The sequence below is a fragment of the Acipenser ruthenus genome, chromosome 22, assembly GCF_902713425.1.
Source record: "Acipenser ruthenus chromosome 22, fAciRut3.2 maternal haplotype, whole genome shotgun sequence".
NCBI classification, from domain to species: domain Eukaryota; kingdom Metazoa; phylum Chordata; class Actinopteri; order Acipenseriformes; family Acipenseridae; genus Acipenser; species Acipenser ruthenus.
In genome coordinates, this window is record NC_081210.1 from 10192635 (window position 1) to 10220075 (window position 27441).

General features: G+C 38.1%; 1 protein-coding gene and 1 long non-coding RNA gene across 5 annotated transcripts in view; both read right to left on the bottom strand.

Annotated features, from left to right (window-relative positions):
• Window positions 1-27441, bottom strand: part of LOC117431725 (ankyrin repeat and fibronectin type-III domain-containing protein 1-like) — a 256983-nt gene that overhangs the window by 153580 nt on the left and 75962 nt on the right. For all 4 annotated transcript variants that reach the window (XM_034053016.3, XM_058995967.1, XM_034053015.3 and 1 more), the window contains one exon: window positions 15604-15836. In XM_034053016.3, the coding sequence (XP_033908907.2) occupies window positions 15604-15836 (233 nt within the window). The remainder of the gene's footprint in view (window positions 1-15603; window positions 15837-27441) is intronic.
• On the bottom strand, window positions 7039-10386 carry LOC131699401 (uncharacterized). Its single transcript, XR_009308109.1, has 4 exons — window positions 9172-10386; window positions 8342-8551; window positions 7594-7639; window positions 7039-7203 (listed from the first exon to the last, which is right to left on the bottom strand). It is a non-coding gene; the product is annotated as an uncharacterized LOC131699401 (long non-coding RNA).

A 27441-nucleotide genomic window follows, 5' to 3' on the forward strand; every position in this document is an offset into this window, starting at 1 on the left:
CACATCTTGCCAATCATGCCCTGTGTCCCAGTAACTCCATCTGACATCAGCTGTGGAGTCATCTATTGATAATTGCCAGTATAAGTGTAATGGAAATGTTTATTACAATCCAATACATTCAATATACCTCATTTAACGTCTAAATTGTACAACCCTTTTCGAATTAACCAAAAGACTGAAGAACTTGAGTTGAATGCAAACAAAATGTCATTTAATTTCCCTGAGCTGGCTTACATATTCAAGGTCTCTGCTGCTGCACAGACTAGAAGCGAGTCGTACATCAAATGGGCAGCAAACATTTTCTTGAGTAGGATGTTGTTTGAATTCATTTCGATCATGTTAAATACAGCTCTGTACCTTTTGACAAGAGAGGCATTTCCATCTACAATGATAATGTCATTACGGACTGGCTTAAAACCAACAACACAGAACACTATAAAAGAAAGAGTGAATCAAAAATAGATTACCTACTTTTATTCAGCCCTGTGATATAGTAGACCCTGATATTGATGTTATACAGTCATTTAAAATGTGTTTGTAGCAGATAGTTTGTATCAGATAGAAGTGACGTCATATTAAGGTTTTAATATTGGAGCAAGGTAGCCTCCCACACAACCCATTACAATGCCTAACTGCTAACAACATGACCAAAAAAAGAAAACCTACCTGAAAGAGTTATACCAACTGAGGACAGAGAAACATTCAACAAGGAACAAGAAAATACAACCATTGCACAGAAAAGCTTTGCAGACTTGAATCATTAAACAATACTTAACTTCATCAAATTTCCCCAGTGAAGCTCAAACAATTTTATATTGTATGCCTACAAGAAAGGTGGTGAGGAATATCAATGTGATCCTCTCAGAGGCATAGCAGCCAGTATCTACAGATATTCTGCACAGGGATAGGCAGTAAAGCTTGCAAATTCCATGGAAATGGGGCAGAATTTTCCAGGACACAGGAGCACTGTTCTGCTGTAAGCATGTCTGTAGCTATACTATTCAAATATTCTTATTTAATTACAGCAGTGTGCACATGTATTACAGCACCTCAAGATGTGTCATTTATATCCTTTATATACCTACCTGCATGAAAACCTGGGTGTGAGAATTTCAATTTTCAGTCAGTCATCAGTGATGTAGAAACAACAGGCACTTCTTATGTGTGAATATGTTAGACTGCTTTCTGCTTTAATTAGGCATCTTAAACAACTTCTAAAAAGTCTTTTCTCTTACTATTTTAAATTAATTGCATGTGTGGCCTTAAAGTCATCAATTAAATTGGACAATCACTAACTTGCCTACTTTGACCGTTTTCCAAGATTTTCAACTACAGTGGTTTGATTTCATATGCACAACAAATAAATCAAAACTACAGAAGCAATGGGGCGTGCTAATAAATTTTCACACTACTGTATGTATGTATGTACTTGTGGCAGAGTGGTTGCAGTACTGACGTCCCGGACCAGGAAGAAGCAATACAAAACAAAGGCAAAGGTAGGTAGGGGAAACGAGACGCGTTTGCCCTCAGGTTTTAATAATAAATCAAACAATAAACAAAACACTTTATACCAAACAAAAGGGCTCGATGGCCAAAAATACATAAACAAACAAATACCGAGTGGTACAGCGGTAGCAGTTGCTTCGGATGTATGATCTCGTTCCAAACCGTCCTCCCGTCTCTAACTCAAAGGAAATATCTCTCTCTATTAGCCTGGAGCTGGTTCTTTTAAGCTTGGCTGGAGCCTTAATTAATTATCAATAAAACAATGACCTTATTGAGGCTCCAGCCACATTCACACAGGTTTTTTAAATTAATAAACAAAACGAAAAATAAAACCATGGCTTTCCCACCGTCAAATACAAATAAATAATAATAATACAAAATATACAAATAATAATACAGGGACGAGGTGTACCCCATCACAGTACTTCAAAAAAAAGACTTTATATCTTGCTGCATAATAAATGCTGCAGCATTTCTAGAACCAAGGCCTCACCTCATCTCCCTCAGGCAACACCTCAAGGGCTGCACCAACACAACTGAATAGGCGCCACACAAAGAAGAAATGGGCCTAACTCCTATTGCTTAAAGTAGGCCAGCCACCCCCACTCACCAGGTAGATTAACCCCTAGAACCATTATAGGATGCTTTAGCACAAACATGGCTTAAAAACCCTTCTCCTGTACACAAGCTGCTAAGCTTAGACTCTACCTTGTCTGCATGCCTGTGATACCTAACAGCATTAGAGGCGCCATGCCAAAGAAAAGGAAGAAAAGCACACACAATGAGAAAACACCTCGAGGTCAAACGTAAACAAGAATTATCCAGGTGAACTGATCCTAGCCCTCTGAAAAGCATTGAGATGGTTAAGCCTCCCTCCCTGTCTTCATATAGAGATCTGGTGTGGAGATCTTTATAAAGAGGAATGCCACGGCTTAAAGTTTTTAGGACCTGTCCCTGCACTCACACACCTATTGTTAAGGAACTGCTAGGAACATAGGTGCAACAATTATTTGATTAATCTGTCAAACAAATAGCTCTCGAGCCACACTCGCTGAGCTCCCCAAAATGGCTCTTTTGAGGCTCTGACTGAAAAGACTGCAAGGATTATTATTATTATTTATTTCTTAGCAGACGCCCTTATCCAGGGTGACTTACAGTCGTAAACAAATACATTTCAAGAATCACAGTACAAGTATTAATACAATTAAGAGCAAGATAAAATACAATGACTTCAGTTCTAGTAAGTACAAGTATATTACGAATCAATATCAGAGCAGATAACAGTGTCAGTGATCGTTACATCAGGATACGATTAAATGCAAAACACTACAGATTGAATAACACTAGTGGCAGATTACAGTACAGTACTCTTTAAAGTACAGGATTAAATGCAGTAAAATAGGGAGCAGATAAGTGCAAGTAAAGCGCATTAAGGAAGAGTGATAAAGCGTCCAGAGGGAAAAGAGGAGTTCTACAGGTGCTGTCTGAAGAGGTGAGTCTTGAGGAGGCGCCGGAAGGTGGTCAGGGACTGGGTGGTTAGTCTTTGCTAGAAACAAGAACAGTCAAAATGCTAAAACAGGACACCTCTGTAATGAGCACTGGTACACTGAAGATATTGTCTGGTTAAATCAAGTTTTTTTCTCTTTTTAAAAATGGCTTCGCTAATTTTCAGTAAGCTATTTGGTTTTAGTAAACTAATCTTATTTTATATTAGTCTTTCTATTTTAACGTTTGTAATATATTATACATTTTTTCATATATATATATATATATATATGTATATATATATATATATATATATATATATATATATATATAGTACATAGTACACTGTGTCACATTTTTTATTTTTCTATAGATCTGGTAAACCACTTATCCAATTGTGATTAACAGTAACCAAGTGATAGAAAATATTTAATTATTGAGATATGTCTGTCTGTCCGTATATTTGTCATTCTGTATGTCACATTTATCTTGAGAACACACTGTAAATCAGGCATTTAACATACTTTACCATTATACTAACACCTAATTTACTTAACTACATCTAGGTCTTATTATTGGCCATTTCTTATTCTTTACTATTCTGTCATCATGATCATCAGCTTTCCCGTCATACTAATTGGAAATGGAAAAAAAAAGCTTAGAAAGGACTATACAATTTAGACCTTAAATTAGGCATTATACTTTGGTATACCATGCTAATATGCAATATCTAAAATATTATTTACCAATCTCTACAAATGTAGTGGACAAAAGTGCATGTCCTGATTGAGAGTAGATCAGCTATTTCGCTATATCAGCCAAAGTGTCTTTATACAGGAGCCAGCGTCATCTAGTGATGTACCACAGTTTGTTTTTCTGGCAATACAGATCTGCACTAGATCGTTCTGGTGCTTACTACTAAAAAGACCACTTGGCTGATCTAGCCTACCTTACATATGTCTATGGCAGTCAACCACAACTGAAGAGCAGCTCCCAAAGTCCTAGTCAAAGCACCTTAAACTAGGGTGACCACCCGTCCCTAATTGGGCGAGACAGTCCTGAAATGTAAAGATCAAGTCTCAGTCCCAGGCTTAATGACTCCAGGACGGCATTTGTCCCGAATTCCTAGACACAGTGCAATCTTACAGTTCAGTGCCACAGTCAAACCATAGCAAATCTGTTTATAGCACATCATAGGCCTGCTCCTGCAGCATTATTTTGTAATGCCTTACACTTGTTCACTCGCCAGTTAAAACAATAAAAAAAATGTATCTATATAATATTTATATACAAGCGCACCCCCAGAAAACTTTCACATGGTACGGACAACTAGACAACACCAACATCTCATCTCATGCCGATAACGCCTCTGCATCAACATGCTGTAAAGTGTTTCAGCCTATCAGAGTGCTGCATTTCTGTTCTTTCATGAGTTTCCCTTTCTAAAAATGAATAAACACAACACGAGACAGAACAGCAACCCCTGCTGGAAAAACCATTACACCATCATGTAGTGGTTTCCACTACGTAGTGGGAATTGAACACTTTCCCATTAGGATGTAATGGTGTACAGGTTTCCCTTACACTTCTAATGGTCTGTGTAATGGCTCTCCTTACAGGTGTAATGGTCTGGATTGGTGTAATGGCTCTCCTTACAGGTGTAATGGTCTGGATTGGTGTAATGGTCTGGATTGGTGTAATGGTTCCCCTTACAGGTGTAATGGTCTTGATTGGTGTAATGGCTCTCCTTACAGGTGTAATGGTCTGGATTGGTGTAATGGCTCTCCTTACAGGTGTAATGGTCTGGATTGGTGTAATGGCTCTCCTTACAGGTGTAATGGTCTGGATTGGTGTAATGGCTCTCCTTACAGGTTTAATGGTCTGGATTGGTGTAATGGTCTGGATTGGTGTAATGGTTCCCCTTACAGGTGTAATGGTCTGGATTGGTGTAATGGTTCTCCTTACAGGTGTAATGGTCTGGATTGGTGTAATGGTTCTCCTTACAGGTGTAATGGTCTGGATTGGTGTAATGGTCTGGATTGGTGTAATGGCTCTCCTTACAGGTGTAATGGTCTGGATTGGTGTAATGGCTCTCCTTACAGGTGTAATGGTCTGGATTGGTGTAATGGCTCTCCTTACAGGTGTAATGGTCTGGACTGGTGTAATGGTTCTCCTTACAGGTGTAATGGTCTGGATTGGTGTAATGGTCTGGATTGGTGTAATGGTTCCCCTTACAGGTGTAATGGTCTGGATTGGTGTAATGGTCTGGATTGGTGTAATGGCTCTCCTTACAGGTGTAATGGTCTGGATTGGTGTAATGGTCTGGATTGGCGTAATGGCTCTCCTTACAGGTGTAATGGTCTGGATTGGTGTAATGGCTCTCCTTACAGGTGTAATGGTCTGGATTGGTGTAATGGTTCTCCTTACAGGTGTAATGGTCTGGATTGGTGTAATGGTTCCCCTTACAGGTGTAATGGTCTGGATTGGTGTAATGGTCTGGATTGGTGTAATGGCTCTCCTTACAGGTGTAATGGTCTGGATTGGTGTAATGGCTCTCCTTACAGGTGTAATGGTCTGGATTGGTGTAATGGCTCTCCTTACAGGTTTAATGGTCTGGATTGGTGTAATGGTTCTCCTTACAGGTGTAATGGTCTGGATTGGTGTAATGGTTCCCCTTACAGGTGTAATGGTCTGGATTGGTGTAATGGCTCTCCTTACAGGTGTAATGGTCTGGATTGGTGTAATGGTTCTCCTTACAGGTGTAATGGTCTGGATTGGTGTAATGGTTCCCCTTACAGGTGTAATGGTCTGGATTGGTGTAATGGTTCTCCTTACAGGTGTAATGGTCTGGATTGGTGTAATGGTCTGGATTGGTGTAATGGTTCCCCTTACAGGTGTAATGGTCTGGATTGGTGTAATGGTTCCCCTTACAGGTGTAATGGTCTGGATTGGTGTAATGGCTCTCCTTACAGGTGTAATGGTCTGGATTGGTGTAATGGTCTGGATTGGTGTAATGGCTCTCCTTACAGGTGTAATGGTCTGGATTGGTGTAATGGTTCCCCTTACAGGTGTAATGGTCTGGATTGGTGTAATGGCTCTCATTACAGGTGTAATGGTCTGGATTGGTGTAATGGTCTGGATTGGTGTAATGGCTCTCCTTACAGGTGTAATGGTCTGGATTGGTGTAATGGTCTGGATTGGTGTAATGGTTCTCCTTACAGGTGTAATGGTCTGGATTGGTGTAATGGTTCCCCTTACAGGTGTAATGGTCTGGACTGGTGTAATGGTTCCCCTTACAGGTGGAATGGTCTGGATTGGTGTAATGGCTCTCTTTACAGGTGTAATGGTCTGGATTGGTGTAATGGTTCTCCTTACAGGTGTAATGGTCTGGACTGGTGTAATGGTTCCCCTTACAGGTGTAATGGTCTGGATTGGTGTAATGGCTCTCTTTACAGGTGTAATGGTCTGGATTGGTGTAATGGTTCTCCTTACAGGTGTAATGGTCTGGATTGGTGTAATGGTTCTCCTTACAGGTGTATTGGTCTGTATTGGTATTGTGGTTTTTATTACCGATCCATATATCTGTACCTGTGAAGTTGTTTCATAACTGAGGCACTTGTTTCACTATATGCATGTACAATAATTTCTTACATTTTTTTCATCAGTATTATTTACATAAAATATCTGTCACATTTAAAATAGATAAGAAACTTCCCAAGCAATTTCTAAACTAAAGCAAAATGTGTGTAGGCCTAATATTGTCCTGATAGTATAAACAAGTTAAGTAATATTTTCTTCTTTAGTAGCATCTGTACATAAAGTTTAAATGAAACCTCTAAATATCATAATTGTATTTTTCTTATTTAACTTTGGTATCTTTCTCTTTGTTACTTGTCACCTCACCCCCCCTTTTTTTTTTTAAAGAACACTCTATAGCTGTAAAAAGCAAACTTGAGTTTTCTGGCACAATTCTATATTTTAAACATGGTATACACTTTTAGTTTTTAACCATCAATTTAATACTTTAAACACTGTAGTCTACTACAACAAAAGATGAACCTTCAAGAACATACTGACAGGAGACAACCCTATTGTTGATTTAATCGCATTTATTTCAAACCTTCTTGTGTCTCACCCACAATTTTCCATGGTTTATATAGGATTTCTTTTCAACAACAGCCTGATGACATCACATATTTCCTCCTTCTCACCCTGCAAGAGACAATGTGTATTTAATGTTGAGATTGTATTATTCCAGAGCTTGAACAGCATGATACTATTGTCAGAAAAAACTAAAAACAAAATTGGATCCTGGATACTTATAATTTAATAAAAGGTTAGGGACACCAAATTCTAAAAACTACTAGTCTTGCTTACACCACAATGTTTTCTTTTTATGAGTAGAAGAAATAAGATACTTACCAAAAAAAAGAAAACGCTATTAAATACAGTTTTGTTAAGTGCGATTAGCGGGTTGTCAAAGCTTTGATTTGGTCCCAGCCTTAATTATCATAACAGTAAATTCTCCACACACGTGAGTAGTTAACCTTAGATTATTTTGTCTTAATATCCTTTCTTAATTTGTTTATTAATGTCACTTACTTTTCTCTGCAGTCTCCCCTTTGCTTCATTCTTTCCACCAGGCATTCTGTGGAAGGACAAAAAGAAAATAACAAAACCATACAATTTATATAATAGATTTTAAAACACACTTTATAACATGTCTTTAGATGTTTGGCAAAAAGAGATCATATGATTGTGCAGGAAATAATAGTTTTACTCAGATGATATGACCAGAATCACTCTGACTTCTCTGTTGGAATCAGTTTTTTTTTTAAACAGCAATATTACATCAATTCATTTTGATCCTTTTGAACAATTATGATTTAAAAATGGCCATGAGAATAAAACAAAACCTGACACTAAGAATCCATTACATATTTTTTTCAATTTCAAATATTCATTGTATATTATCACATGGTATAGTTAGTGTTCTTTACTGGCTTGGTACAGTTACAGTTGATACAGTTCTCAAGATTTAGAAAGGTTATAAAAAAAAAAAAGTCAAAGGAAAAATTGTCGTAGTCCAAATCCTTTAAAGTCATGTATTAATTATTTGTTTATTTAGCAGGCGACTTACAGTGACTAGGGTGTGTGAACTATGCATCAGCTGCAGAGCCACTTACAACAACGTCTCACCCAAAAGATGGAGCACAAGGAGGTTAAGTGACTTGCTCAGTGTCACACAGTGAGTCAATGAGAGAGGCGGGATTTGAACCAGGAACCTCCTATATATAAACCCTACAATCATTTTTGTGTTGAAAACATGAATTATTTTATCAACACATACCTTTGATGGTATCAACTTTTCTGGTGTCAGTGAGGTTTTATTGTTGAGTCTTTTTTTGCATTACATTTTCCTCCTGTGACACTTCTGTCTTTCAGTCCAAGTGAGACCCCCAAATTGCAACAGCCAATGCCTTGCAAAACTTTCCTGTTTCCTGCTGTTTTATAACTGCCCACTTCTCTTCATCAGTGATACCCCTTTGCCTATGTAAAACTTGAAAGAAAAAAATGGTAGCAATCAAAACATTAAACAGTGAAAATATAAATAATAAGTTAGTAGAATACTAAAACATACATCAAAACATACAAAGTTTACTTTCTATGTACTTTTTTGTTTGTTTGTACCATGTAAGGTGTTTAATTGTGTCAGAAAATGTGAGATATTTAGAGACTGAAATAAAAATGAAGTGCAGAGTAGATTCAATAAATTATGAATCTCATGATAACGGGTACGATAGTATGGACTGTCTTTCGACAAACAAATTGAAAAAAGTCCAAACGAAAGATTTAAAATGTAGCACACAAATATTCGCGGTAGGCAGTACACACAGCAGAGGGTGTAGGCCCACTGTAAAGTAACACTTTAAAAGTAGACTGGAAACCAGTGTCTGTTTCACCCTTGGGGATATTACAAGAGCTTTGAATGGAAGCGTAAGGGATATTCTGTATCACACTTACTGAACAGCTACAGAATAACAAATCATTTAAATAAATAAACAACTCAAATTCGGGTGTGACGCGCAATGTCAAAGATAAATATATTACATAACTTAAATGTAAATGACAATAATAACACAGTAATAACATTTCTTAATTTTAAATGTTGTACCTCACCTTTGGTAACTGTTGGCATGTGGACTTCAGTTGGTCTGTGAAAAATTATCTCGAACTCAGTTTGTCTCGAGGAAAAAAGAAGGCTCGTGGCGGCTCCAGGATGAAGATGTGTACATCACGTGCCGCTGATAACCGAGGACTGAAAGATTACAAGGGTAAGTAGATTTTATAAATTGTTTAAATGCACATGTTATGGAAGCAAAATGTTCAGCTGAACACTAATACAATAATAAAATAGATTTTGAAGGACGGCTGATGCCTTTGAGGCAAAACGTAAACAAGCAGGGGTGGATGAAACCGAAGCAGCTGGAACCATCAGTTCCGAAGTTGCACAGAGGTAAAAAATGATAGCCAATAGGCCACAAATAAATAAGAATACAGTAGCATTGTTTAAAAAAAACTTTTCCGAACTGACCTTTACCGCCCATTCCGGCCTATAAACTGGTTTGTTAAAACCACCCAGAACACTTAGTTTACCCACAGCTCAGTACAGGTAGATCAGATCTGAGCGTCTGTTGCTAAGGCAACTGTCTATCTCATGCTGTCAGTCAGGTCTTGGCAAAAACAGATTTGTTGCACAAAATGAGTTAAATGTCGATTCGGACTGGCTTTTTCAGTAGTACTACATTATTCTTACCTAACAGGCCAGCAGTGTGGAGTAGTGGTTAGGGCTCTGGACTCTTGACGAGGGTCGTGGGTTCAATCCCAGGTGGGGGACATTGCTGCTGTACCCTTGAGCAAGGTACTTTACCTAGATTGCTCCAGTAAAAACCCAACTGTATAAATGGGTAATTGTATGTACAAATAATGTGTAAAAAATAATGTAATTGTATGTAAAATAATGTGATATCTTGTAACAATCATAAGGATAAGGGCGTCTGCTAAGAAATAAATAATAATAAATAATAATAATTGTATTATGTGCATGATTTTCGTCCGTCTGTTTTGGAGTTAAAAAAATGCAGTGTGTTTTTAAGCAATCCTCATCATTATTAGAATTATTAGAGTTATTTTAACAACTGTATCCCCTTTTTTAAAACTGTACATTATATATATAAAATATGAAAGAAATGTGACTTCTTATGCCGTCAGAAACAATACTTTAGGCTTATGCATTTTGTATTAAAATTATAAACATTAGAATAAATATATACAATTCAAATGATTAAAGTTTTGAAATTGAAGTGACATGTTTCCTTATTTTTCAACAGTGTTCATGAGGAGCTGGCTCCTGATTGTGTGATTAATTAAGCTGTTTCATAAAAAAAAGATAAGCAGGTATGAAATACTGAACACTTTGTATTAAATGTATATGATTGACTAAAAGTAATTTTGGTTCAAGCATGAGAGCGGTATTCAGAGCCTTTTTGACTGTAAATGCCCTCTAACTTTGATTTATGAAAAAAATGGGACAAAAAGTTTCTTGGCCTGTATGTTGGTATAAATATGGAATATTTTACTGGTGTGTAGCAGGGTAGTGTCAGTAATGACACTCCGAGGCTTGAAGCTGCAGTTTAGAGCTGTTGCGCACTTTTAATAACAAACACAAATAACAAAATAATAGGCACAAGGGCCAAAACAAAAAAATCAAACAGAACACAACACAAACTGTCCAGGCTGGGAAGCACCTTCACTGAGATTTGTAAACTATACAGCACCACACAGATCCACACAAATAAAATAAAATAGAATGACTGACTGACTGACTGACTAAATGACTGAATGACTGAATGACTGACTGACTGAATGACCTACTCCGTCTCTCAGACAAAGGCTTTCTGGTTGCTTTTTATACAGTTGGCCACTCCCCAATTAGCACCATTTAGCACTAACTGGAGAATGGCCACACCTGTGATTGCTGGCAGAGATACAAATGAACCCCATCCCTGCAAAACCTATATTCCGAACACCCACACACTTTTTACATTTAGGGCTTTCGCCCTGCCACATGGTGCAATATCAAAGGAACCTTCTTTTAAAAGTTCTACATACAATGGTGTATTCTTACTGTGATTGGCTGCAAAGACAACAGGGCTAGCCAGAGATTGGATAATGTTTTGTTGGGCAAATTTTTATTGTGCACAGTTTCCTAGTAACTGAAAACATTGTATCCTGGGAGATGTAGTTGTTGGTGGAAGTTTTAGGGGAGGCAGACAAGCTGTGCAGCAAAATTGCTATGCGCATTTTTACGCAGTTATTAAAATTGATTGCATATTTGGGATTTTTGAATGTGTAAAAAAGGCAGGTACCCGCTGCATGCGAGTCCACACTTATGAAGATGACATTTTGTGCAAAGTGTGTACGGCTGTGGCCGCTAATGTATATATCTTGATTCAGCACCCCCCCCCCCCCCCCCCCCCCACCCCCACCACCCCCACCACCCCCACCCGCTCTTCGGGGGAAAGTAAAATAAAACTTAAAAAAAATGTAAATATACCACAGCATATGAATTGTAATGTGTCCCGTTTTTGTATTTTGAAAAAGTGGTCACCCTACTTAACAAAAGATTAAAAACACAGTACAGTGCTCTGTCGTTACTTCACTTTCCAACCTACACATAAAATGGCAAATATTGAAGCAAGTGAATTGGTGAAAGGCGCTCATACAGGAGAAAATAGGACTCTTCTCAGTTTACTATCAACATGGCCTAACTGTGACTTATTGAATGGTGAAACATCGAGGAATCAACTTTGTAAAAAGACAACACTATGAATGAAATAGTTTCCTGGTTGGCTAATCCTTGGCTACCTATTATTACCAAGATAGTAGTCCAGGATTAGGGCTAATCAGGGTCAGTGAAACCAACCATTGTCTTATAGAAATAGGACAAAAATGAAGAGGCTTACTGGTTAACAGGTTTGATGAGTTGACTACAGTCTAGTTTTCCCACACTGTACAAGCAGTTCCTATATTTCTTTATACATTTTAAATGTTTTTGCAAATCATTCAAAAAGTGTTAACAACAATATCCATGCTTGTCTTTAAACTAAAAATGGTTAATAATAATTCAACACGTAGGGCTGACCCTGTCTAGAAAAATCTTCTTGTGGTTACACTGGGTGACATTCCATTATCAATTTACTGCAGATGCTTAACTGGGCTAATGTTTCCAGTGCTAGAAAGAGATAATTCATTTTGAAGTGCACTCATTTAAAACCAATGTCATTACTTTACCAAATATAACATCTTTAACTACATTATTATTTAAAGCTCCCAGACTTTGGGTTGAATTCAGTTAAGAATGGGCAAGTCCAAGATTCATATCTTTAGGAGTAGATTTCACGTTATTAAAAAAGTATCAATTAACTAATAAATGATTTAATAAGGTATTTCATATAGTTTATTAAGAGAGAATAAATATGCAGGGCTTGTGAGCAGCTTGTTACTGGGAACAAGACAATGGGAAAGATCATGGGTTTTGGTTCTTAGCAATCCAAGCTGTAAAGCAGGCTATCCTTGACTTAGCAGTGGGTTTATTATCCTTAAATGGGTGTAGTTTGTAACCAGCCAGTTGCCAGGGCAGCAATGTGATAAGAATTCCAGTAAAAAGGGCTCAGGAGGATTAATAAAGCACAGAAGATGGTTTCTGTATCACAAAAAAGCAGGTATTCATAATGATCTCCAGTCTTGACAGCTGTAATAACTGTTAATTATAAAATAACACTTTACAGCAGAAATAGATTGCATCTCAGGATTAATTGCTCACTCAGTGTCTTAAAGGGATACATGTTCTGATTATATTCATGTTCTATTTATATTCTAACCTGTTCATTATCGTTTTACAGTATATTCCTATTGGCATCTTATTTATTGAAACTGTTGAACACTATTGAGTGTTTTATAGTTTTGGATTACATATGTACCCAAGTAATGAAACACTGCACAAATACCAAGCCTTGACAAATAAAAAGTTCTTACCCCAAAGCAGAGGCGACGCATACAATACAAAGTTATCCCCATCTATCTGGAGACCCAGCCAACGCTGTAAGGTGTATGAGGAAAAGAAGGAGACAAGCTGAGGAGTCCCTCAAACAGAGACGAGGGGGTCGAACCCCATTCCAGAGAGCATCAAGGAGCTTCCCAATACCGTTGCCAGGCAATTACAGATGCTGGATGGTTCTGTAAATCCAACTACAGTATTCCTAGCTTCTTAATACCAATACCAAACCCCCCCACCCCCCCGCATCTTCATGGAACTCTGATCGCATCAAAGTATTATGTGATATTTTCCAAAATTCAATTAGCTTCAGAAAGAGGGCCGCACCACTGTAGTCTGGAATTCGATTAGCAGTGGTCTAGAATTGCTAAGATGCATGGTTAATTGCATTACGATTTGTAAGTGAGTGAGGTACTGCCAATGGTTACCACTACCCCATTGGAAATGTACTGTATATCTAAATGGCTTCTCATCCTGGTTAATTAATTCAATGTTGAACATCCAAGTTGTGCTTTTGATAATTTATCATGCTACACAACCTCTAATACAATCTGATGTGTACCATAGTCTTGAAAGAACAGCTAGTCCACCCGCCACAATAGATGTGCCTGATTTTAGTGCATCTTCCAGTGAGACGTGTGTCTTCTGAACTTCCAAAATAAGGTCCTGCACCTGCTGCTGTCCTATGTACCAGTTTTTTTGTTGCCAGGGTCTGCTTCAGTTTCATTCCCCCTTCGAGTTCCGTAAAGCCAGCCATGCAATCAGAAAGACTTCAGCCCTGGCATACTTGGAGATCCTTGATGTACTTGGGGCTTCCAACTTCCAGATCAGGTACAGTAGCTGCTCATGGCTGTGTTCCACAGAAATGAGCTGGAATTTCTTGAAGTGCAGAGAAGTGGAGTCTAAACCAGGCACATTGAGGCACTCTCTCCCCTTCAATCAAATGATCTCTCATTATTGAAAAATCTGCGGATGAAGATCTCACCCAAAATCATTTGTTTGCCCGTTTGTGGTAGGCTTCTTCTCATCGTCCCTGCATCCAAAGACAAGAGGCAATGCTTCTGATGAATTATAATCCAGGAACTATATTATAGGGTGTGTTTCTATAGGAAAGTCCTTTGAGTAATTTGTGGCACTGTGATATAGGCGACCATAACCATTCAAAGTTTACACTAGAAAATGCCAAAGTTTCTCTTACAACAGCTCACACACTAAATGCACACACTGTTGAAAGTGGGATTACCATTTCATTATTAGCCAGTGGCAGGCATTGGGTTTCAGCGATAAACACATGATAAGCGCTCAGGCACCAATATCTTCTTAAAATAAAAATCTGTAAGCCTTTAAAAGCTTGGCATCAGTTTCTTCGAATATTGGTTACAGCAGCAATACTGCCAAACACGTCAGCTAGGGTGCATATCAATTCACTTTGAAAAGGAAGAGGGCAGTTTTTAGTGATTCGTGATACGATATGCCCTGAAGCCATGCTCCCCCAACTCTACTGCATTCACCAAGTATCAGATTCCCAATGCTGGACAACTAAGCCCTAATTACAATGCCCTGCTACTAATGAGGCAACGGGAGGAGGCTTATGTTACAGTGTCCAGTGTCTCAATACAAAAGAAACCTTTTCATTATAATGATCCCGTTAGCCTTCTGCTGCTATAGACTAAATGGAACAAAGAGCCAGAAAGAAGGCAGCTGAAAACTGAACCCACTAAGCTTGCTTAGTACTTTCAGCCTGCTACAGCGACTATATGAGAACAGAAGAAAATAAATGCTTGTCCAGTTCCTAGTAGCTGATTAAACAGTTTGATTGAACATGGCTTGGTAACCTATTCCATACCATTCTGTATAAAAAAATGTCTTATTCCTTCGGGCCTAAGCCTGTCTCCACTCAGTTTATATGTGGGTTCCCTGGTCCTGGTCTGTGCAGCACTAACAATACGAGCATCATCTTATGGGGACACTTTTGATTGTCAAAGCCAATAATATGGGGTAAATGTGCACCGCTAGACAGAATGTACTGAACAATCACACTGCAGTATATTTTACATAAAATAAACAATATAATAAAAACACTTCATGCACCTGCAGCCATTACAAACAGACACCACCATCACTGCACCTGCAATTGCCTATCTGAAGATGATGGGTTTGACCTATTCCTGTTAAATGGTTGTCAATGAAAATCAATAGGAACCAAGCTCTTACATAACTGTGTGATTGTGTCTACTCGTGAGAAAGTGGAAAATGAGCATAGTTTTTTTCTTACCTACGTGACCCGCTGTAACAAACGCCATTCACACCTTGTCATAGTTAATGTCTAATACGTGCATAGGACCATTGAGCTTTACCACTTTCTAGTCAAAACTTTGTCATTGATTTTGTTTCTTTTAGTATTTCTAAATTCATATCAAAACCTTCCAAAATAAAAGTAAAATCAATGAACCCATAAACCAGCTAAAATCAGAAGGAAACCCCTTGTTACTTACAAACTTCCTCTTGAGCTTTCCCTTGGCCCTCTCTGCCTTGTTTCCAGGATTTGGGGTCCCAAACTCCACCATGCCCAGGTTGTCATCCACGGAGATGCTCTTTCTCATGTAGGTGCGTGAGCGGAAGTGAGAGAAGGGGGACTGGGAGCGTGGACGAGGCTCGGCACGTCCTCTCTGTACCACTGAATGCTCTTCATCATCATCGTCGTCATCTTCTAGTCTCCACACTTCTCCTACGGACAGACAGACACTGCTTATGAAAAACTCATTACAATCAGAACCTAAAGAAAGAACATAAGTATGTGAGATGGCCATTTGGCCCACCAGTGCTCGACCGGTTTCTGGTAGCTGATTGATCTCAAAACTTTGTCAAGTTAAAGGATCCCAGTGATTCAGCAGAACAACATGGCAAGGTAACCCATTCTATACCCTCACCACTCTCTTTGTGAATAACTGTTTCCTGCCCTCTGTTCTAAGTCTATCTCCACTTAATTTACAACTGCATTCTCTGGTCCTGGTTTCTGTCCTGCACTTAGTATTGGTTAGGGATATTTTCAAGCAATTTTGATGCTCTCAATAACTGATGCTGAAGAATCTTTGTGCTAAAGAATTAGCTTACTCAAAATTGGATAAGGTGGTATCTAGATATATGTACAAATCTGACATACAAATAGACAAACATACATACAGAGAGTCTTCATCAAATCTAGATTATGATCAATTACTTATGCTTAAGAATGTCCTCAGCAAATATCATCCCAATTGTAAAAGCGAATCTCTAGCTACATGTTTAACTTGCTTGACAAGTACATCGGGCCACCTCCACTGCATCTCTGTCTCCTGGAATATGCACCCCCAGCACAGGACAATAAGGGAAAATATTGCTACCTGCGTGTCAATATAATGCAAGACATTGTTTGTTTTTTGTTTTTTATGGATTTTAAAATGACAGGAGAATCCAGAGAAATGTTTGTTTACAGGGTCATTGACACATTGCAACTGACATGCATATTTTTAGTAATTGACAAAAAAAAAAACAGTGAATTACCAAAGGCCTGGATTCAGTCAGGCACTTCATTTATGTAAAAACACACTTCTTTTATGTAATAATATTATACGGTAACACCAGTTTCCTAGCAACCTGAAGTCAAAGATGGTCTCTTGTTATTTGAGATTTCTGGGCGACAGCACAAAGACAGTGGTTTCTGGCACAGCGTTTCTTCAAGCTTCACTGAAGCTCACCCCTGTGAGTGTCTTCTAAGGTGGGCTGCAGTTGACAGATATTTCTGAAATGTCATTTGAATTTTCAGAAAGCTGCATTGACTTTTTGAGGTTGCTAAGCAACTCTTGCCACCACAGAACATTTAAAAGTAAAAATGCAGAGCTCAGAAAAGTTAAAACCAAAAATTAAAGCCCAACATCCTGCTTTAAAACAAACTGTGTTGCTGACTATTTTTGACAAGACCCTTTTCCTTATCAAAACACTATCTGTTTGCTTTCTTTGCTGTGTTATGGGTATAAGACTCAACCCAAGTAATTTAAGATGTTTGCATTATTAATTAAAACTATAAGTGTTTGTTAGCAACCTCTAATCAAGTTGAGTGTATTTCTCTTTGCTGTGCCAGGTCTGTCGTACAAAGTGTGCAGGACAAAATACACTCTTAACTTGATCAGAGGTAGCCACAAAACACTTATAAAAATATAACTAAATAAAAAACGGATGTAAAGCTGATATTAATGTATTTAACCTGCTTTAATAAAACATGTTGTGGTGTAAACGTTTAGAATCCTTTGTCAATGACATTCTGAGTGTGTGGTCTACACTCTCAGCAAAATTATTAGTGCAGCTGCTGCTAATAGATTCCAATGGGGACATGACTTATAATGTAAAACTCAATTTTGCTGCCTTTGTTTGATAACCTGATCAGTTTCTAGACTGCAGATTTAACTCTAGAGTGTATTCAACCAGAGTGCAAACTGTACAAGACAGAGATGGAAAGACAGAGAGAGATTATTCTGATGGGGTGTTTTAAATTACAATCATATCAAAGCGCTTATCCTATTTTATTTAAAACACTCCTATTTGTGCAATTATTTGCATTACCTTTCTTTCAGATTGATGTAAAAATCAATTCAGCCCTAAAAACTTAGATAATGGTTATTTATACATTCTTTTACAGAGAAAACAGGCTAACACTGATTGCTTTGGCAATCATTTTTATAATGTAGAACTACTTTAGCAGCCATGACAAATGTAAAATATGTAGCTTCAAATTGAATTACCTTAGTTTTCTTTGCTGATCTTTTTATGATGGTTGCAATCATTTGAGTGGTTCTTATAGCAAATACAGTGTTTTCTTGTATTTTTTAAGTCTGTATTCACTAGGAGTTCTGGAGCTGCTTTTAGGAGCTAGTTTCCTACATTAGACATACTGTCATTATATAAGTAAACACCAGCACCATCTAGGGCAGTGGTGCACAAGCTTTTTATATGCTGTCCCTCTTACTTAGTATACATTTTGTTGCACCTAACAAATAAATCAGTCAGTTTAAATCTTTTATTTTTTACACTTAACAATTCAACATTTACCTAACAGATAAATCTGAAAAACATTATCGTTCAGCAATTAAATCTGAAAAAAATAAATCTAGGTATTCACAAAATAAATATTTATTTTGCCCATTGAAGCGTTTGATTTGGCATTGTGTGCTACAGAGCTGCCCTTACACTCCGAGAGCCAATCCTTCCGCTTCCCGCCTCCTCTGCATACTACAGTGCCAAAAAAATGTACACATTGTGCTCACCCATATTGTTGGTGTTGGTAGCTGCATGCCCACCTTTGCCTAGCCATATTTTAACATAATCTTTAGGTTTGAACAATACCAGTGGCAGGCCAAATAACCTGATGACCAGGAGCTATCACACTGCTGCTAAGAGCACTCGTTTTTTTTTTGCATTTTGCCATTTGGGGTATAAAAAAAAATTCTTACTGTGAACGGGAGAGAAGGAATCTGAGCTGCAAGTCTACCTCCCGAACAGGAAGGGCGCTAAGTAAGGCTGGTGGTACGCTTTCACAGGGAATGTTCACCTCGAGGATAGGACGGAATTGGAAGTCGACCATCTTGGGAAAAGGGCGTAGCTGTAAGACTGCTGACCGACTCTATTGGGATCAGCTGTGTTGTGGGCGGTGATTGGATAGAGCGTGGCGGCGCACTGATCACAGGGAGGAGTTTAGCAGCACAAAGGGGACGCAGCTACGAGAGTATGGCCCATTACGCTGACAAGCCGGAGCGCTGCTGGTTTGTTTTGTTTTGGCAGACGAAGACAACGGGAGCAGAAGCTACAGAGCCAGCACGTGGATACAGCTCCACAGAGCACCTACACTGCCACGTCACTGTACTTGGATACAGCACCACGGAGCACGAACACCTGCACCCTGGCCACTATGCGTATTTGTGATGGGGTGCTCGCCCCTTTCATATATTTATGTATGATTATTATTATTATTATTATTATTATTATTATTATTATTATTATTATTATTATTATTGGTGTGTGTATTTATTTGCATGATGTGTTATTATTTAGAATTAGGCATTGTGGCAAGGATGGGGTTAATTCCCCATTCATAAAACCTTGGGAAGAATGTGGCTGGAGCCTTAATGAGGTAATTGATTGATTGATGGGTAGAGGCTCCAGCCACAGTATAAAAGGACCCACTCTGGGCTCATTAAGGGGTTGGTTGGAGAAGGAGAGAGACTCCTAGAGACAAACAGACGATTGCTACTAAGTTTGTGAAATGGTTACAAAGGTACTTGTTGGTTCATTTTGTGAACCTTTTGTTTTGGCCCACGTGCCCTTTTGTTTGTGTTTTTTGTAAAGTCTTTTTATTTGATAAATATATACGGCTGTAGCTGTTTCAACCCCGTATCCCTGGTTGTTTGTGTGCTGCTTCATGGACGCTGACGTCGCCACCCACGCCACTCAAAGCCATCTTGACCACAGTATTGTTTATTGTTTGGGACCTCAAGCCCACAGTTTCAAGTCCCCAATACCACTGATGGTGGAGGGGATCCTTTTGGAAAATAAAAACGGGACCATTGTAAATACGCTGGCTGTCTGAACAGTCTAATGCTCGCACACTGTGTATCACAAAATGACATGAAGATCAAAAAAAAGTCCAAAGCAGAAATATATTTAATCTTATTCACACTCGCATGTTTAAAATAAAATTCTTCCCCACACCACTCACATCCTGACACTTACAGTTTTTTTAATTTTTCTTGTTTGCTTATTTTTTTTTCATACGGTTTACAAACTGCATAATTCTTACCTGTCAGACATAAAATGAACAAATGAACTCCTGTCTGTATTCCCTATCATGTCGATGCATCGCAGGCACGGCACTCTGGTGGTACAGGCACAAGTTTGGGTAGACCTTGTGGACCTTTAAACATTACCATTTAGTTTGCTGTTGGTGGTTTACATGTTTACAAAAATGTAAACTTGGCAGCCTTAATTATAATAAGCAAATGCCCACATTAATTGTGTCCAGAGTAACTATTTCAAATGTCATAGTTAAAGCCCAGGAAAACAAATAATTAGGCAATAAGCCATACAGTATTTCTGTTAAAAACGCTTTACAGTTTTTAAATGGGGATTAAAAATGTAGTTTTTTTTTTTTATTTTATGCAAGATATAAATAAAAATGCAGAAAATTGAAAATTAAAAGGTCACAGATTTTAAAAACAGAACGATTTGCATATATCATAGAAAGCAACATGTCACAATATTATATATCCACGCACATATTATATAATATAAGCTAAACTCCATTGATCCAAGCTCTAATTCAAGCTGCAAGGTGATGATAACATTGTTTGAAGGATGGAGATGTTCTGTGGCAAAACACTGCTCGGGGTGGAAAAGCTAATCCGCTCTTTTAAAGGTACTGTGCAATGACAGAGAAGCAACATCTTTCTTTTTTTATGTTATCTTAAGTATATCGCTGCGGTTATCCCCTGAATTGGCATTCACATTTAGCCACCTGATTTATTTGGCTATTTTACTGTGTACTAGAAAGAAAAATGCTAACCCTCTACCTTATTAAGACCCGGCTTTGACATGAGGGATGAAACAGTAATAAAAGATTAATAAAAACATAGTATGGATTTATAAACTGCTAAAAAAAAACAAAAACATATTACGCAAAGAATATATAAAAGTATTAGTTGAAAGAAATATCGTTGTTGTAAAAAAATGTTTAGAACAATTTCAATGGTAAAAGTTGTGCCTACAAATAAAACATAAATACTGACAAAAAAACGTTTTATAGATCAGGCAACTGACAGAACTTTCTGCATAGTACTCAGTCCAACTATTTAAAATCATCATGTAGCCTACAGTGATAGATACTGACATTGAAAAAGATAAACCTGCAGTATTTTCTTACACTGTCAAGTGGAATATGCATGGAAAGTTTCAGTGGTTGAATGTCTGCATCGATTTGAGTCAAAAAGACAACCAATTCTTCACAAAAATAATTTATTTTAACAAATTATTTCCATTATTCTTATTTTTTATTTTAGCTTTTCTCTTCACATATTTTTTAGAAAACAAAAAAGCACTAACAAAATCAACGTGTTTCGACAGAGTCTTAATCATGAGTAGACTTAATCTGATACAGAAGGACACCCCTTTTTTTATACACTCAATAAAGGTGATTAATCACCTTTAATCACAAACCTTCTACTGACAATTAGAACAATCAAAAACAACTGAAAACAATAATATGTAATTAGGTAGAGAATCCTACAATTGAAACTTTTCACAATCTTGTTTTAAGAGATGTAGAACTACTTGAAAAACAAAAAAATGCATGTTACTTCTAATATCTCTGCTGTTCAGACGAGGGCTCTAAGTGATTTAACATCAGACATGTCAATAATTATGAAATCTGCTGACAAAGGAGGTGTAATTGTTATTCAGAACTACACAGACTAATGGAATGAAATTATTAGACAATTGGATGACACCAGTTTTTACAAAAAACTATTGGCTAATCCCACAGAAAAAATTCAGAAATTCAGAAATTGATCAAATTCATTCCTGTTAAAAACCAATCTGGACATTCCAGTCTTGCACAGTTTACCAAAAATACATAAACGTTTAATAATTCCCCCAGGTCATCCTATTGTATCAGGTAACGAATCACTTTTGGAGCCCTTATCTCAATATGTAGATTTTTTCTTAAAATCATATGTTGGTCAACTGCAATCTTATATTTGAGACTCTTCTGATTGAATTACTAAGTTACGAGATGTTGAGGTTCCTACTTCTGAAGTGTGGCTAGTCACATTAGATATTGAGTCACTTTATACAAATATCCCACATAGATGTTATTTTTCAGATTTTAGAATTACGTCCAGGGCCCAAAACTCCACCTTCTGAGTTTATAGTTCAGTTGGCAGATTTAGATTTAAAGAATAATTTATTTTGTTTTGAGGATTCGTTTTATATACAAATCAAGGGAACAGCTATGGGTGTTATAATGGCCCCTGATGTTGCAAATTTATATGTTGGTAGTTTTGAGAATCAGTTTGTGTTGAATTCAAACAAAAATGGTTTCTTTTCTAAAATATTGATCTGGTACAGGTATACTGATGATGTGTTTTTGATATGGAAATTCTCAAACAGTGGAGTTCCCATTTGAAATTCACCCTTGAACATAGCAATGCAGAGATCAATATCTTGGAAATTAAAATATCTGAAAGTGATTTGGGTTTTAAGACGACGATTTACAGAAAAATAACTGACAGAAATATTCTTCTGGCATCCAGTTTCAAGATGTTGAAGGATAATTTACATGTAAGCCAATTCTTTAGACTCTGGCACCTTTGCTCCAGTAAGGAACACTATATAGATAAAGTGAAGGAAATGCAGGTAAGGTTCATAGGGAGGGGTTATGGAAAATTAACTGTCAAAAAAGCTTTGAAGAGGGCACTGTATGCACATAGAGAACATTTACTACAGCCGAAAAACAAAACAAAAGAAAAATAACTTAGTTTGTTTTCTCAAATACTCAAGTTTATCGTATAAAGTCAGACGTATTATTCAGAGACAATGGCATGTTTTATAATTACACACTATTTTTCAGGTTCGTCCAATTTTTGCATTTAGACGTAATAAAAACATTAAAGATTTTGTAGTTCATGCAGTACACGAAACAGAACAGAAGCAAACTTATTTTGGTTCAGCGCCGCATGGACATCACCCGTGTGGGAGATGCTACTGCTGCGCAAACACTAAAAAAACAACTTATTTTCAAAATCCCAACACAGGTACAGTAAATGCATTATATTGAGAGATTTTACTACATGTTCTTCTGTTAATGTTGTCTATGTCATACAGTGCCCTTGTTCATTGATGTATGTCGGTAAAACAACACGGCCCTCGAAGACCGGTATTAATGAACACAAAAGTACTATACAGAGAAATGATACCAACTATCCTTTAGCCGTACATTTTAATAAAAAACAACATTCCACATCTGATCTGGTATTTTGGTCTTTGGAAACAGTCAAAATTGGCTTTAGAGGTGGCTCAGTTGACAATTCAATCTTGAGAAGGGAAACTTTTGGGATATATTTTTTGAATTCTGTTGCACCACATGGCCTTAATGAAGACTTTAAATATGGGTGTTTTTTGTAGAATGTATGTTTGTATGTATATATACCTCCTGTTTATTATTCAAGTTGCAGAGTAAAAGAATATCTAGTGGTATAAAAAGTTTTGTGTTGACGTACAGATTGAGTGTTTAAAATAATATAACAAAAGTATGGTCTTTGCCTTTTGTTTTCGTTTCTGTACCTAATTAATTATTTTCAGTTGTTTTTGTTGTTCTAATTGTCAATAGAAGGTTTGTGACGTAAAGGTCATTAATCACCTGTGGGAAAATTGAGTGTATAAAAAAAAGGGGTGTTCCTCTGTATCAAATTAAGTCTACTCATGATTAAGACTCTTTGTCGAAATGCACTGAGACTCTGTTTGTGCTTTTTTGTTTTCTAAAAAATATGTGAAGAGAAAAGCTAAAATAAAAAATAAGAATAATGAAAATAATTTGTTAAAATAAATTATTTTTGTGAAGAATTGGTTGTCTTTTTCACTCGAATCGATGTATATGGGCCTGTTGGCAACCAATACAAGCAGTCTTTATTTTCTCAAGTAAATGTCTGTATCGCCACAGTCAACTGCAGATACTGTAATCAGTGTTAATTAGTGTGATAATTTCATTCATAACAACATTTCCGACCGAGGGGGGGTCATTTGCCCATCAGTGCTCTTCTAGTTCCTAGTTGGGACTGACAGCATCCCAATGATTTAGCATCACCAACATGGCTAGGTAACCCATTCCATAATCTCACCCCTCTCTATGTAAAGAAGTGTCTCACATCCAATGTCCTGTCTTCACCTAATTGTTTCCTGTTTGAGTTCTGGTGCCTCTTCAGATTTTAATCCTTAGTTGTTCACGGTTAAATAGATTCAAAAAAGAAAAAAAATAACTGTCAGGGTCTCGAGCCACCTAACCATGCTACAGCGTCACCCACTGCCCACACTCCCTGTAACCTCAGAGTCAACACCTACAGGGCTGGCCTTTGTCCTCCAAGGGTTGGCAGCTCTTGGGTGAAAAGAGGCCATTAGTTTGGTTGTGAGACCGTTGAACGCCCACTGACCTTCAGTTCTCTTGGGCTGTTAGTAGGAGTTGCTGGGGTGAGGGAACATAATTGGACATTCTAAATTGAGGAGAAAAGCATGGCAAAATAATTGAGCACACTAAATTTAAAAACTGTGAAAGAACCATGTCGTGTTCTCTTACAAACCCACCTTCAACTAAAGTAGATCCAGCTTTTCATTTGCCGGGCTTGTCAAAATGAATTGAGGCAAGCAATTGCTGTCAAACTGTGAGAGATTTAGAGAATGACTCATCATCTTGACATCAGAAACAGAATTAGCACAATTAGTTCCTTGGCAACTGTAGCTAAATCAGCAGATTAAAAAAAACTGACTACAGCATCAATGTTCCAATTAAGAGGAATTGAACACTGTGTAAATATTTAAGAGACCTCTGAAAGAAAAAAGGAATCAGACGAGAAGTGTTTCAAGTGCTCTTGTATCTACAAACAGAATGATCTTCTTCAAGTAAAGTCCTTCTAGCAGGGGTGTCAAACTCAGTTCCTGGAGGGCCGCAGTGTCTTCTGGCTTTCGTTCCACCCGAGCTCTCAATTACTTAAAATGGGTCTAATTATTTGATTAACTGGACACATTTAACACTTCTCTTCAGGCCTCAAAATGTTTCACAGGTAGTGTACCTTGAATCAGTGGCATTTTTTAAACCATCAACTGTAAAAGACCTTGAAAAATATGAAATATGTCAAATTGAACAAATAATTAGATCAATTATGTTAAGTGAGAGCTTCAGTTGGAATGAAAACCAGAAGTTTATAAAGTTTTTAAGTATTAGTCACACAAATAAAGTAAGTCCTGAGGTTCTAAGTAGAGAAGTGGTCTTCTTCAGTAATGTGAGATTTATTTTTCATTATTTAGTTTGGTTAGTGGATAGTTTATTTGATGTGAATAGAAAGTGCCAATGAAACTAATTTATGTGGTTAGTCTAAATTTACATTGTTAGTGTTATTTGCTTGAGTGTGGGGAATCTGCGGTGTAGAATGAAAAGTGAACTGTGACCGGTGACGTCAGAGTGAGTGAGGGGAGAAACAGAGTTTGGGGGAGACAGGTTCAGTCTTGTTACGAGTTAGCTGCGCATTCATCCTTCCATTTGTTTTGTTTAAAATAAACTTGCCATGTTCATGTAAGGTGGCTTGCTTGCATTTCACCCCCGCCTGGTCTGTATTTCTTTTGAACCCTCTTACAGTAATATGCATTTGGCTGTCATATTCCCTACAGAACTACGTACTGTATATCCTGTTACGGCCCAGCCACCAATGCCGTTCAGCCCCACGTTTGTGATGACGAGACTGAAATGCGGAACAACTCACTAAACAAAAACAAATCACAGGCCTTCATTTAGCACAGGCCCCTCCACAATTACGCAAGTTTAACACACTTCTCCAGCTGGCAGGGGCTTCTGCACAGACCAGGCCTGAAACTAATGCCCAAAAAATAGGAGCAGTGAAAATCTGCTAACCAGCAGTGATGAATCGGCAGTCCCTGGCCTGTAGCTCAGACTGACAGTTTACCAGCGATCGTTAGATTTGCCAGTGGTGCTGGGAATGTGGCGGCAATGTGATAATGCTGTGGACAAGCTGCCGGAATGTGGACGGGAAGCTCCAGCACTTTCCACTGTTTGCTTTTCTTCTGTCTCCGTGGAGCAAAGAGCTTACATGTCACATTACTTACAGGTCTGGGCTCACACCAGGCTGTCTAATAGGAAACCTTCTTTTTTTTCTTTTAGAAACTTTTATTAACAAAATACAGCCACGGTGATCATATACACGGCAGGATATTCAGATGAAAATTGTTTAAAATTGAAAAGATAAAGACCTTCCACCTGTGGCATTGTGTAGAAACTTTACATTAGATTTGATCTTTCCAGTTTAGAAAACCTAACACTGACAGTTGAAATTATGTCACCAGCCTTGAAACAGAATGGGGGTGGGATATTTATTTAGTTAAGTTATTCTCATAACCCTGGTTTCCTGAAATAGAAATGTAACCATTACCGTGTGGGTGTTTACCTTCGAAAGACCCGAAACCTGAATAAGATATATCAAAGCTGCTCGTAGAGCCTATGATGCAGTCAAGCCCCACCCCTGAGGACATAAAGCACTGCGTCACAGACCTCAACATAATTTTTCCTTCAAGCCTGCTGCAATCATGGACGCAGTGACCTTGTAGGTGAATGGTTACATTTCTACTTCAGGGAAGCAGGGTTATGATAATAACCTAATGTTCCCTTTCAAGTACGAAATGTAACCATTACCATATGGGTGAGTCTACCAAAGCCGTTGCAAGGGGAATATTGCAGAACTACTGGAATGCTACAAGGCTAAGTCGAAGCTGCCTTGTGCGTTACCACACGGAACCCCAGTAACAAGTAGCTAGGGATAAAGAAATTAGGGGGAAACTCACCTCTATGCTTGTGTTGCTGTCCTTAACACTCTAGTTCCAAAAACAGGATTTTGAGGATCCACAACATTGTTTGTAGAGCCTAGTAAAGGTATGGGGAGTGGACCACTCTGCTGCATTGCAAATGTCGTTGAAAGATGCACCCTGGAATAAAGCCCACAAAGTTGCCATGCCCCTGGTGAAATGGGCAGTGAGCTTTTCTGGAGGGGGCAAGTTGGCAGTCCTGGCTGTGTCTTCTATCCATTTGGACAGCCTCCAACTTTTCGTCCTGTCAACATAGTACGCTAGTGGCCGCACTGACCACGGCGTATGGAGCTGTCGCTCTCTGTCAGACTGGAATGGAGGTGGATGGAAAGCCTCCAATTCTACAGACTGGTTTACATGAAATGCAGAGATGGTCTTTGGCAAAAAAGCAGGATTGGTATGGAGTGCAACCTTTTTCCTGGCCTCTGTAAAAATTAAGCAGGATTTTGCAATGGAAAATGCCTGCATCTCACTCACCTGTTTTGCGGAGGTGATAGCAAGCAAGAAAGCATCTTTGAGCAATAAATATTTCAGCTCAGCTGAGTGCATGGGCACCAATGGAGGCTTCATGAGGGCATTAAGCACCACGCTTAACCTCCAGCGAAGAATACTGTCCATCATAGGCGGCCGCCAAGCCCCTTTCAAAAATTGCCCTGCCAGGAAGTGAG